The sequence below is a fragment of the Aethalodelphis obliquidens genome, unplaced genomic scaffold (assembly GCF_003676395.1).
Source record: "Aethalodelphis obliquidens isolate GAN/ISIS:26980383/991018 unplaced genomic scaffold, ASM367639v1 scaffold15, whole genome shotgun sequence".
NCBI lineage: Eukaryota > Metazoa > Chordata > Mammalia > Artiodactyla > Delphinidae > Aethalodelphis > Aethalodelphis obliquidens.
The window spans coordinates 8301983-8316386 of NW_020837959.1; the positions used below are offsets into that span (position 1 = coordinate 8301983).

Below are 14404 nucleotides of genomic sequence, written 5' to 3' on the forward strand. Positions count from 1 at the left end.
AAAAAAAAAAAAAAAAAAAAAAAAAAAAAAGTAGTCATTAGTAAAGATAAAATAATACAATTTGCTCTCTTGTATGTATGCATGTTGTGTGTGTATAAACCAGCAAGCACTTAGGACAGGCCAGTCATTTCACTCAGAGCTTCCCATGTTTTCCCTCAGGAATGCTCCCATCGTCCCTACGAGGAAAGCATCAATATTATTGTTTTAAAAAAGAAAAAGGAAATAAAGCCTTGGAGAAGTTGATTTGTCTAAGATCGCACAGCTAGTGAGCTGTAGAGCCTGGACTTAACTGCAAGTCTTTCTGCCCACAGGGTCCATGGTGTTCATCAAGACTGTGCTCACTTGCTGCATTAATAATGCAGGACCTTCATAAGCTGAAGAATCTTGCAGTTTCAGCTCAAAAGTCTTCTACCAGACATACCAGAATAACATGAACATACAAGAAACGGTGAGCTTGGGAATCAAAGAATGTTACCCGCTCTTCTGAGAAATGTGGAAAAAATTTCAAAAACTTGTATATGCAGCACAACCTCAACTTGTAAGCAAGTTGTGCATTAAAATATGCGTGGTGGTGGCTCTGCAACCTGTGCACGGTTCTCTGACCCTCTTCTCGCCTAGCTCCCCTCCCATTAAGTGGGGGCTGGCCCTAACCAGCTGCCAGTGAACAGAGCGCCATGGAAGGAAGGCTGTGCACCTCCCACAGCTGGCCAGAAAGGGCAGCGCAGGCCCTGCTGGCACTGCCTCTTGGGCTCCTGCCCTGGAACACAGCGGCAAGCTGTGCCAGAGCTCAGGCCACATGGAGAGGCCACAGGCGGGGGTTCTGGCTGACAGGTAACGTCAGTTGCCGGGCACGCGGGGGAGGAGGTCTTTGAGGGGCTCCAGCCCCAGCTACCGTCTGACTGCACCTACACGGGAGATGCTGAGAGGGAACTGCCTCGCTGAGCTCATCAAGCCCCAGAACAGAGAAGATGATGATGATAAAAGACTGTTTTCACAGCACTAAGTTACGCAGCAATAGGTAACCACAGCCTGTGGATGAACATACATCTTCATAAATATATACATACACACATACCCTTGATACACATACACATACCCAAACACACACACACATACACACACACACACACACACACACACACACACACACACAGGTATTCAACTACACGGGGGCGGGAGGGGTACTAATATACAGCAAAATGTTACTAGAAGTTATTCATGGGTGATAGGCTTCCCGTATTTTTATACAAGCATTTATTGTTATTTCTATTTATTTATTGGTTGGTTGTAAAAGAAAGATGGCTTATGGTGGATATCTAGATAGGCATAATTCCATACATATGTTTATGAGTCTGTGTATATTTTATATGTATGTACATTCACATGCACACATATATACACACAGTAAAAAAGGTTTCTGTATTTTTTACCAAGAACATTCATAAATCCATACTACCTCATTAAAATTATTCATTTGCATGTTATTCATTTCAAATAGAATAAATCCTGAATTCAAAAATTATTTAAATACCTGTAGTGCTTGTTTTTGATTCATTCTCTCTTGCCATGCTTTTTCATCCTCCTCTTCTGAACTGAAAGTCAAACACACGTTTATAATATCTATGATTTAATGACTACTTACAAAAATACTTCTTGAGTGCAAGGTGCTGCTAGTTACGGGAGCTGCAATAGTAAGACGGCCTCAGTCTCACAGTGTGATGGGGATGCCTGTAAGCGAGCGATCGTAACATGACCTAATATCTCCCATCACCAGGGCAGAGCAGGTTGCCGAAGCTGCAATTAGGGGTCACTTCACCCCAGGAGCTTTGTGAAATCTCCTGCAGTTACACTGCCTGATTAAGGGGTTGAAGTTTTATCCTAGAGAAGGAAGAATCTAGGAAGTGCTTTAAGCGAGGAAATGACAACATCAGATTTGGGTTTAGCAGGTTCTACACTACCAGCCAGACACTGGGCTTGGCAGGGAGGGGTTCCCTCAGAAGGGTACGATCAGAGATGGAGACACAGACAGAAGTGTGGAAGCCAGGACGGTAACCTCGAGACACGATGATGGCTGCAGCGGTAACTCACAAGCTGTGTGGCCTCACAGGAGCCCCGGGAAAGGAGTGGGGGAAGGACAAGCTGGCCCTCCACCTGCACGTCAACCAAAGAAGCCGCTGAGGACTAACATCCAGCCGGAGGGAAGAGTGTACAGGGGTGCCCGAGGAAGAGTGGGCAGAGAGGGTCCCAGACATCGGGCTGAGAAATGCAAAGCAGCCACTGGATTTAGCAGGGAGGGCGTAGTGTGCGGACTTTAGTAATGGCGTGAGAGAGAAAACACCAGGCTGAGAAGCAGGTAGAGACAGCTGGCGTCAGTGAAGTGTAAGAAAAACCAGAATACACGTCTCCACAAATTCTAAATGAACAGTGCTAGCGCAGGCTCCAAAGAATGAAAAAAGAAAACCGCCACAAACCACCAAAACACAAAGATAGTAAATAAAAAGTTTGGTCTTAAAAAATATTCTAAAAGGTGTCGAGAATGCGTATTTCAGATGCATTAATTCCCACATGCCTTATTATGTAGATAAAATAGAAAGGTTTAAATCTGTCTGAATACAGCAATAACATTTTTAAGTAGTTAAAACATTTACCTATCTTTCTCTGCCTCTTGTAAAGGTGGCAAAACATAGATGTCATCTTCTCTTTGAACTTGAGTAAGACTGGGAAGTGCTTCCTCCCTGAAAAGTACACAGAGACTTCAACAGAGATCACAGGAAACAGTATTCTGAGAGTCGATAATACTCCCCAGTGATCACACAAACGCTGACGAGGAGGTGAAAACGGGAAACCCAGGGGCGATAGGTTCGGCCCCTGCTGGCCTGGCTGCGGGGCTGCTGGAGAAGAGAGCAGCCCCCAGAAAGAGGGGACCTGGTCTCGCGTGAAGAAAAGTGTTCTGAGAGTAAAACGTGCAAAAGCAATGCGGCAGCTTTCCTTTCTCGTGATCACAGCTGATTCTCACAGAACAGAGTTTTCACAACTTCAACTAGGTCAAATGGACACCCCATTTATTCCTCTCATTAGGGAAAGGCAGCCACAAGAATCTGATGCAAAAATTTTAAATTAATCTTTAAAATTAATGTAATTCCCCTCTTGCCTTTTGCTTTTTAAGGCAGTTTTGATAACTTGTCTTTTCAAAAATGTTTTCAAAAGCTTCTCGGTAGTTTTTCTGGAGTCATTGGTTGCCAAGTCCTTTCTCTGCCTTCTTTTAGCCTGTGAAAAAAAAGGATACAGGATTTTATTTCAAGGTATTAGTATATCAAAAACACTTCTGTGGGTTTTTTCCCTAGAGAATTTGGTTTGTCTGAGTTTTCGGACTATGGTTGTTTTGGTATCTTCTTCTAATTACCGTATGAGTGAATACCTTCAGGTTTTTGCTGTGGAAAGGACACCCAGAGTTTCCAACTAACGAGTACTTAATGGGCTGGCTATCACACAATATATTTGAGAAGCTATTAATTTACTTTCAATGTCTTTTAAACATCCTTTAATGTCCTTAAGTAGCCTAAAACTCGATATACAAGTAAGTAAATGCTTCCCTAAAGGGATTATTATATTAATTAATTTCTTCTTTAAAATGCCACTGTTAAGCCAAAACCAATTCCCAATATTAGTTTTTATAAAAATACATTACTGGTATGTAACTGTCCTTCCACATCCAAGATTATGTCATAAGAAATCCTAAAATGTATAGAAATATCTTGTAAGAAATGTCCAAAACAGGGAAAAATGGAATAGTCTCGGTGCTTACACTTTACTACAAGGCAGAAATATCAAAACATTCTTTCATTTCCTCTTTTTTAACTGAGATAAACCGCCATATAACGTTATGTAAGTTTAACTGCAGAACACCTAAGACACTCTAAGGGGAAAACTCTCTACTGTAACTTTAGTAGTTTTGTTAAAAGTTAAATATTATTGCTCCTGTGATATACTTTCAGAAACAAACCTCTTTTAAAAGAAAAAGTGTTTGTTCAAGATAAATTTTTAAAAGTTGAATTAAACTAGATATATGTCGAAGTTAAGTCTTGATTTCCAAAATTCTAACGAGAAAATTTAAATTTTATGTGAACTTTTCCTTCTTTCTAAGAATGCATAAAGAAAAAAACAGATGACTCTTACCAGAGTCTGTTTCTTCAATAGTGGAGCATCCCCATCAAACACAAAAATAGGGCGAATTCGAAAAAATAAAAGTTTGCAGAGCCGATGGAACAAAGTAAGAAGATGAGCATTTTCTATTGAGTTCCCATGGCGATCCCGAACTCCTTTAAGTGCTTGGTTTAACCAAATGCTAATATCTAGAAGGATTGTTAATGGAAAACACTTTGCAATTTCTTCCCTCACCCTCACAATTTCAAATTCCTAATGTCTGATATCATCCAAACATTAAAACTGAGCACCCATCACAACTTACTTGAAACTGAAAAATGGTTAGCCCTGATGGAATCTACCTAAAATCAGTTAACTGTATTTGGGTCCTGTTATCACTATTTACATTCTGAATTTTTAAATCTTACATAGACATATGTCTCCTTTAAAAAGTCTAATCGCAAAGAAGTGCTTCTTTAAGAAAAAAAAACTAATGATCTGTATGGAATTTTAGTAAATTAACACAACTTTTTTGGAGAACAATTTGGCAATTCATAGCAAAAAACTTTAAAACTTGCATTCTATTTTATGTAAGAATTCCACTTCCAGACATTTATCCTCAAGAAATCATCATAGACTTACAATAAGAGTTACTTATAAGACGGCTTGTTTATAATAATGAAAATACTAAGAATAAAAGTTTTCCAACAGGTCTTTTTTTAAATTAGATTATGATATAGTGATTTGCTGGAATCCAAGGGTCTCTTAAAAATAGAAGTCGCAGAAGCACATGAGGCAGAGAGTCACAAAATACTATTAAAGGAAGTAAAACGGTTACAAAAGTATGGAAAATATAATTCCATTTTGTAACATATGCAATATGCTAAATATTAAAAAAAAGACTCGAAGTTCAGACATCAAAATAGTAAGAGTCGTTGTCTTCTGCTGTGATTACCTGATTTTTCCTTCTTGGAGTCTTCTTATATTTTTAAACTTTACTAAAGAATGCTTTTTAACAGATTGTTTTCTATTTGTTCATAAGAGAGGGACACAGCCCTCTGCCCGCTCCCCCGACCCACCATTAAAGTGCTGACTTCGGCAGTGATGGCCCGCAGGCCCTCCCCTTTCCTCCTGTCTGCACTGGCTACCCAGGTGACGTCCGCCCCCCATACCACAGCCCATAGAGCACCGAGCTCCACACACGCGCGTCTGCCCCAGAGCGCTCTCCCAACCCCAGGTCGGACGGCCTCGTTGACATCTCTACCTGATGCCTCAGCCGCTTCAGACTTACCACGATCAAAACTGCACTCCGTGCCTTCTCAGCAGGCTACTCACGCCCCCATTTCAGTGGATGTCACTCTCATCCACCCAAGCCAGAACCCTGAGCGCCATCCCACGCACACCTCCACCCAGCCATTGCCAGGTCCTATCAGTTCTACCTTTTTATCTATCTTGAAACTGTTATGTTAGATTTCACCGACAGACCTGTAGTGAAAACTACAGTGGAAAGCTCCCACTGCCTTTAGAATAATATCCAAAAGTCCTTCCCACGGCCTACGAACCCTGAATGATCTGTCCTCTGCTCACCTCTCGTGGCTCATGTCGAGCCACTGGGCTTCTCTCAAACCCTGGAAGTCACTAAGCTCCTTCCTGCCTCCAGGGTCTAGACCCTCCTTGCTCCTTCCCCAGCCTGAAAGAGCCCCTCCCTCTCTGAGCCTAGAGATTCCCTACCCTTAGGTCTCAGTCTAGGTCACGCCCTCAGCTGAGATTAAGACCTCCAGTTACATACTCCTATTCAAAAACACCTTGCTTATTTCATGGCAGAAATGTTTCTATGCACTGGGGATACAGTACTGGACAAAACAAAGTGTTTGCCCTAATGGAGTTTACAACCAGTGCAGGGGGAATCCAGACCGTGAGCTCCATGACATGTGTAAACCACACTGCTGGGCACTGCTCTCCCTCTCAGAGCACATAGGAGGCAACAAAGACCTGCTTTCAAATGAGATGAACGGTTAAATATTTAAATGAATGTACATTACCTACTTACTACCATAAAAAATTAGGCCCATCAACAATTAACTTAATAAACATTACATAAAAAATAACTAGTGGAGAGCAAGCTATTACTAGATTCATTCCTATGATATTTGAGGGCTACTAGGTGCCAGGTATATCCAAGATCCTAGGGATAGAACAGTGAACAATACAGCTATGAACAAAACAGATAGGGCCCCTACCCCTGAGAAACTTGCATTCTAATGGGGAAGACAATGAAAATCAAGTACAAACGTCTAATACATCAGGTTGCTGGTAAGTGCCAAGAAAGAAATAGAGCAGAGTAAAAGGACAAAAGTGTGATTGGTGGTCAATAGCTCTTTAGTTAGGGAAGTCCTATCGGAAGAAGAAACAGAGGCCTGAACGAACGAAGAGGAACGAGGGAGAAAATAGTGGGGCAGGAGGTACAGCAAATGCAAACGCCCTGGGACAGAAGCAGGCTTCCGTTTAAGGACAACATGGCAGGTGCACGGTCAGAGGAGCAGTAAGAGGAAGTGATGGGTGTATATAGTCACTGGAAGGTTTCTAGAATGTGACTGAAGGATCACCCCAGTGGACACGTGAGGAATAAACTATAAGGAAGCCAGCTTTAAACTAGTTACAACAGCCCGAGGGAAAGCAGAACGCAGTGGCGAGGATGATGAGAAGTGGTCAGAAAAGGATCCATCCTGGAAGTAGGATCTGGCATTGGCTTAGCTCTGTATTGGGTCAATGGTGTTGTTATTGGGTAAATATTTCTAATTGGCTTGTTTCTGGTTGCTACACCGTTGTATCAGATGGAATAAGTTTCTACTTAGCCCATTCCTTTAAATGTTATAATCAATGAGAAAAATATAATTTCAGATCAGTAGCTCTCAACTCTGCTGTCCTTTGGAACCAGATATGAAGCTTTTGAAACACAGATTGCTAAACATAGGTACACCTAAAATTCTAAATCATAGAGATTGAGATCGGACTTTTTTTTTTTTAATTAATCACAGGTAGTGCCAATTCTCAGCCAGGTTGAGCGTTCCAGCTTAAAATTCTTTTTTTTTTTTTACACTCTTTGACATAAACCACAGCAAGATCTTTTTTGACCCACCTCCTAGAGTAATGGGAATAAAAACAAATATAAACAAATGGGACTTAAAAGATTTGCACAGCAAAGGAAACCATAAACAAGACAAAAAGAAAACCCTCAGAATAGGAGAAAATATTTGCAAATGGAACAACAGACAAAGGATTAATCTCCAAAATATACAAACAGCTCATGGAGCTCAATATCAAAGAAACAAACAATCCAGTTAAAAAATGGGCAGAAGACCTAAATAGACATTTCATCAAGGAAGACCTACAGATGGCCAGGAGGCACATGAAAAGATGCTCAACAACACTAATTATTAGAGAAATGAAAATCAAAACTACAATGAGGTATCATCTCACACCGGTCAGAATGGCCATTATCAAAAAATCTACAAACAATAAATGCTGGAGAGGGTGTGGTGAAAAGGGAACCCTCCTGCACTGTTGGTGGAAACGTACATTGATACAACCACTATGGAAAACAGTATGAAGGTTCCTTCAAAAACTAAAAATAGGGCTTCCCTGGTGGCGCAGTGGATGGGAGGCCGCCTGCCGATGCAGGGGACACGGGTTCGTGCCCTGGTCTGGGAAGATCCCACATGCCGCGGAGTGGCTGGGCCCGTGAGCCATGGCTGCTGAGCCTCCGTGTCCGGAGCCTGTGCTCTGCAACGGGAGAGGCCACAACAGTGAGAGGCCCACGAACCGCAAAAAAGCAAAAAAAAAAAAACCTAAAAACTAAAAATAGAACTACCGTATGACCCAGCAATCCCACGACTGGGCATATACCCTGAGAAAACCATAATTCAAGAAGAGTCATGTACCATAATGTTCATCGCAGCTCTATTTACAATAGCCAGGACATGGAAGCAACCTAAATGTCCATCGACAGATGAATGGATAAAGAAGATGTGGCACATATATACAATGGAATATTACTCAGCCATAAAAAGAAATGAAATAGACTTATTTGTAGTGAGGTGGATGGACTCAGACTCTGTCATACAGAGTGAAGTAAGTCAGAAAGATAAAAACAAATATCGTATGCTGACATGGAATCTTAAAAAAAAAAAAAAGGTACTGATGAATCCAGTTTCAGGGCAGGAATAAAGAGGTAGACATAGAAAATGGACTTGAAGACATGGGGTGGGAGGGCGAATTTGGGGCAAAATGAGAATAGCATCGACATATATACACTACCAAATGCAAAACAGTTGGCTGGTGGGAAGCAGCAGCACAGCACAGGGAGATCAGCTCTGTGCTTTGTGATGACCTAGAGGGGTGGGATAGGGAGGGTGGGAGGGAGACGCAGGAGGAGGGGATACGGGGACATGTGTATGCAAATGGCTGATTTGCTTTGTTGTGCAAGAGAAACTAACACACCAATGTAAAGCAATTATACTCCAATAAAGATATACTATTAAAAAAATTTTTTTTAATTTTATTTATTTTTGGATGTGCAGTGCAGCATGTGGGATCTTAGTTCCCCGACCAGGGATTGAACCCTCGCCCTCTGCAGTGAAAGCGCAGAGTCCTAACCACTAGTCCGCCAGGGAATTCCCGCAGCTTGAAATTCTTAAAAAAGAAATATGCAGAATTAGGCAAGCTGAAAATATTTCCATAATTTAATTTGTCTAATTTCAATAAGTTTATAAAAGGCAACATTAAATTTATCCCAGGACTGGAAAAGTTAAATGTGCAGCCAAGCCAAAAACCATTTTACAGATGAGACTCAAAAGACCAGTAACACTTTGAAACAAAAAATAAACTACTTTAGTTCTATTGTTAGGCGATGTAAAATTTAATTAACCCCATTAGTATGCAAAGCCTAAAGAGACTGTAAGATTTTGTTAATAAAGTTAAATGTATTTTACAAATGTTGAGGTCCATAAGAGACAAAAGTTTAATTATTAATTCTTTATTATTTGACACAAACACTTAGATTGCATAAGTAAACAAGACACTCATCTAGAAATGGTAAAAAGACCAAATTATTTTAGGGATCCAAGAATTATGAAACTCGTATGTCATGAGTAATTTTATTAACAAATAAAACCAAAAAACCTGAATATATTTCAGATATTTGACTTGGAATTCCCATGAAAATGAAACAAAGCAAAATCAATTAGAGAACAGCAATCAGCTAGTCTCCTTTTACATATACTTTTATATGCATATATATATACATATATATGAAGTTACCATTATAACTACAGTACCTTTGACAGTCTTCTTTTAATAATTCATTCTTTCAGAAAAGCCTAATAACCCCATGAACATGACTTCATGTCCTAAAAAAGTTTCTGAGTCATCTGAAAATAGATGATCTAAATTAAATTCTTTACATTTATTTTGGACAACTTTCTAAAAAATCAGAATGCTGAACTTCACATCACATCTCAATTGTTTTACAAATTATTAATTCTTCATACGGGCTGCAACGTAAACTGATCTAAATCTTTGCTGAAGTCTTAAGCGTTCCTGACACTGAAAAATGCTTTCATTCACATGTACAATATATATTGATAGTTCTATGAAGAAAATCTTCAGAAAGCAGTAATTTGAGAAACCACTAGAGGGCAGCAATAGCACGTGTGCTTTAAAAAAACTTTCCCACAAGCTACCTGGCAGAAAACTTTTAAGCCACAATTCATTACGGATGTATTTCAAGATGACTCACATTGCAAAAAACACAATCATCATCATCATGTTATTTTATTTAAAAAATTATCAATGCTCCATTATGTATAAGTTGTCTCTATACGAAAGTCAACAGCTCCTTTCACTGAATCCCCACATCCTCTGACAGTGCATTTACCACGGGACAGCAATTATTACATGACTGTCTCCTCCACTCCGAGTGGAGATCCTAGGCTCATAGGTTCCCACTTAGGGAACTGGTGTAAGGTACCACCAGCTTCTGGAACACAACAGACACTCAGAAAAAGAAAGAAAAGAAAAAGAAAATGAAGACTGCTTAATGAATAAAAAGATCAAAATGTCAGAAACATCCTTCACATGTTTTGGTAATGAAGAAAAACATTAAACTCCAAAGGCACAAACAAAACCAGCCAAACATGCACACAACCAACAGTCCTTAAAATGTCCATCATAGAGGCTGGGAAGAAAATAATTCACTGTAGACCTTTTGAAATCTTTTCAGTGTTGTACTATATGAATTTCCTATTCCAAAACACATAACAAAAGATAATAAAAGTTACTTTTTTTAAAAAAAAAAGGTCAAACACTTGCCCACACTTTTCTTCCTCTAACAAACATAAATAAAGCAAGACTCAGGACAGCAGGCAAAACTACTGGTCGGAGGTCCACTTCGTTTTCTCCATGCTGACCTCCCTGTCGGGATAACAGATTTACAATTTACCATACTAGCAGTGACAGACACTATTCTAAGCTTCTTTCATTTAAATAACCCCTTCATTCCTCACACCAACCCTGTGTGCAAAGACTATTATCACCTCCACTTCCCGGATGAGAGAACTGACGGATAAGAGAACTGACGCATACACTTAGGCGCCCCTGAGTGATTAAAACAAGACTCCAATCCAAAGCTGTGTGACTTGCAAAGCCAGAACTGGGAGATTGGGATTGACATATACACACTACTACATATAAAACAGATAACTAATAAGGATCTACTGTAGAGCACAGGGAACGCTACTCAATACACTGTAATGACCTATACGGGAAACGAATCTAAAACAGAGTAGATATATGTATACATATAACTGATTCACTTTACTGTACAGCAGAAACTAACACAACATTGTAAATCAACTCTACTCCAATAAAAATTAATTTTAAAAAGAAAAGAAAGGAAACATCCCAAAAGACCCTATAGCTACCCGCCTGGGTGAGGCCTTCAGCCTAACAACGCCCCTCTGCGCCCCCTGGAGAACCTGAGAGCAAAATCCTGGCACCCATCGTGCATCCCTGGCACCGACACCCGGAAAAGGATACCCACGGCAAGGACCTTCCCCTCCAGCGTCTCCGGGTTGACCTGCCGCCCGGAGCACTCCAGCAGCTTCCAGAGCCCCTGGACTCCCATGAACGAGGTGTGCCCTCGGAGCGCGTCTCACGGGCGGGATCGCGGGAGACCTTTCACTCCAAGTCTTCCACAAGAGGCTGCACCAACGCCCCGGACCCCGAGAAGAGCTCCCCAAGCTCCCACCCGGAGAAGACGGAAAACAACCAGGAGCGCACAGCTTTCCAGGGAAAACCGGCCCCGGCGAAAACCGCACTTCCCAGAACCTGACACGGCCTCGCGTTAGAAAGACGGGCCCAGAGAAAGTCGGAGGCACAGAGGAGCAGGTCCTCGTCTCGCCCAGCGCTTTGGCCCAAACTTCTGCACTCCTAACAGATGACCAGGGTGAGGGGACAGCTCAGGCGAGATAAACAACCAAAAGACGTCCCTCAGGCAACCCCTGTCTCCTCTAGAGGGGCCGTAAACTCACACGAAATGGAGCCGCCCGGCTTCCGTTTAATGCGTCACGCGGGGCGGAAGTCCCGCCTCCCCACGCTGATGTATATCCGCTGCGCCGTTACACTCCGGAAGTGAGGGGGTGGCTCGGTCTTCGTGTTTGTATTGTGTCGGCGCCTTGCTTCCTCCACACTGGCATCTTGTTGCTGTTAAATGTTGAACCCATCCGCAAAGCGTCTGCCTTCAGAGGTTGCGGTTTTCTAGGTGCTTTACCGGTATCAGTTTCTTCCCACTGAGCCGCCACTTGTGAAAACTCTTAATACTAAATATTGTTTTACATGTGAAAGATGGACCCTTTGGTTGGTGTTTGTAATTAGTATTTATTTGTCCGGTAACTTGTGGTAACTAGGTGGTAACACGATTTAAAATCTTAACCCTTGAAATATAGTTTTCTCCGGCCTGTAAAATTTGGGAATCCACGGCATGTAGGTCAGAAATAACAAGAAACTAATTGCCAGATTAGCACCTGGGTAGACGGTGGCTCGGACCCTCGGGCTGAGATTCACACCCCGACCGAGCTACGTTATGATGTTTATCGTTGTTCAAGTCGCATTTGTTCAGGGTTCGTCTCTTCATCTGTAAACTGAGCAGGCATAAAGCCAATCTTGCAGACGGTTTTAAGCAAGGATCAGAGGTAATGTTTGCGAAGTACTTACCACTCGGAGTTAATAAATGATAGCCTTATCGTACATATTGGTTCAAATTTGGACTACTGAAACTAGATTCAAAATCAGTGAAAAGATTGATTAGAAATCAGTTTTTAGCAAAGCTATGTTCTTGCCCAAACAGATGGGTTCCCAGTAGCCAAGTTTACTTGACCTAGTCACAACTAATTTTCTGTCAGGGATAATCCTGACAAAGTACTTATTTTCATTTCCTCAGTGTGTAAAGTAATCCCCAGAACTGTTGTTCCAAAATGTATTTTGCCGGAATTAATATAATCGCCTGTTCAATTTTTGTCTCCCCGCCTCCAGTCGTTTACAGTAAACTGTAAACTTACTGAAATCAAGAACTATTTTGTTGACTTACATACCCCATTCCTGATATTTAGCAGGAATCCTATAAATATTGCCTAAATGACCACTTTGCCAGCGTCAAGTCTAAATCTCTGCAGGGCATCTTGCACCCTGTTGAAAGAGAACTTCCTCAAGCCAGGCAGATGTTAGTTCAGATCCCATCTGAGCCATGTCATAACCCTGAGTTATGGGCTGAATTGTGTCCCCTTCCAAAATTCATATGTTGAAGCCCTAATCCCCAATACCTCAGAATGTAACTGTTTGGAGATAGGGCCGTTTCAAAGTTAAGTTAAAAGGAGGCCATTAGGGTGAGTTAATCAATCTGACTGATGTCCTTATAAGAGGGAATTTGGACACCCAGACACTAAGGATGATTGCACAGAGGAAAAACCATGTGAGGACACAGGGAGAAGGGGGCCAGCTGCAAGCCAAGGAGAATTCAAGAGAAACCAAACCTGTCAACACCTTGATCTTGGACTTCTATCCTCTGGAGCTATGAGAAAATAAATGTGTTGTTTAAACCACCAATCTGGTATTTCATTATGGCAGCCCTAGCAAACTGAGACATCCTAGGATCCTAGGCAAGTTTCTTCACCATTGAGAATCTGAATAAAATGGGGATGCCACTTCTTTTGTGGTTGCTCTGAGATCAGTGACTTTACATGAAACACCTAGTGGGAATGGTGCTCAAATTAGTTTGCTGAGTGAATGAGGGGGAGAACTCTGTGGGTAAAATTGAAATACAGAGTGTGACTGGATTGTAGATCACCTTGCCTGAGCCCCTCCAGTGTCTGGGAGAAGGCAAGCTGGGAAGTATTAGAGCTGCTGCACCAGCTTGGCCTGACGATGGGGCTTAGTAGCGGGAAAAGTAACAGTTTCAGGATTTGATCATTTTTTACGACCTGAGAGCTGGGTAAAAACAAATAGCCAATGTGAACATTTCAGTACTACAAGTGCTTGTAAAACCAGAGCAACCTTTCTTGAATACAAAATATTTTTTTAAGGAACAGCAACTAAGGAGTGTACATTTGATTTGTAAGAAATTGGTTCCTTTAGATGCTGTTTAAAGGGCTCTCCATCAAGATTCTGACAGGAAAATACACATCGTTTAGGCCAATAATAATAGCAAGCACTTAAAGAGCAATTCCTATCTACAAAGCACTGTTCTAAACACTTTACATGTATTAACTTATTTATTCTTCAAAACAATTCATAAAATAGATACTATTATCCCCCTTTTACCAATGAGGAAATATGCACAGGAAAAATAATCTCAACTCGCCCAAGGTGATACAGCTAGTTAGTGGAGAGCCAGTAATATGAACTTTCATTGCTTCTATGGAGACTTCTAAGAAAAACTGACCAAGAAATTAAATGAGACAGGAATGTTACTAATCTTGAAAGAGAAAGGTGCAGTCACTTGCTTACACATTCTGGAAAAGCAGTCCCTGTAAGTCTCAGTGTGCTCTTGATAAATGCCAAACTTGTAAGCCAAGTTATTAAGTGATTGGATATATTAAGACATTTATAAAAGTTGATTATGCCAATAAGCAATACGTATAAACTCATCCTCTTTTCCTAGATGTCACTACATTCTCTATTTTATGTTGCATTCATCTCCTTTCTTTAC

The 14404-nt window shown here is 41.1% G+C and overlaps 1 protein-coding gene across 3 annotated transcripts in view; it reads right to left on the minus strand.

Annotated features, from left to right (window-relative positions):
- The window catches only part of ERCC5 (ERCC excision repair 5, endonuclease), a 29340-nt gene extending 17339 nt beyond the window's left edge, over window positions 1-12001 (minus strand). Inside the window, exons 1-5 of one of the 3 annotated variants that reach the window (XR_003434641.1) lie at window positions 11239-12000; window positions 4177-4352; window positions 3152-3267; window positions 2649-2735; window positions 1532-1592 (exon numbers count right to left, since the gene is read on the minus strand). Coding sequence is in view for 2 of the 3 variants with exons in the window: in XM_027115860.1 (XP_026971661.1) it covers window positions 1532-1592; window positions 2649-2735; window positions 3152-3267; window positions 4177-4352; window positions 11239-11326 (528 nt within the window). In the remaining variant the exon portion in view is untranslated. Of the gene's footprint in view, window positions 1-1531; window positions 1593-2648; window positions 2736-3151; window positions 3268-4176; window positions 4353-11238 lie in introns of all 3 variants that reach the window. The other 2 variants (XM_027115860.1, XM_027115861.1) reach the window with 2 other exon arrangements.
- Window positions 12002-14404: the final 2403 nt, after the last annotated feature.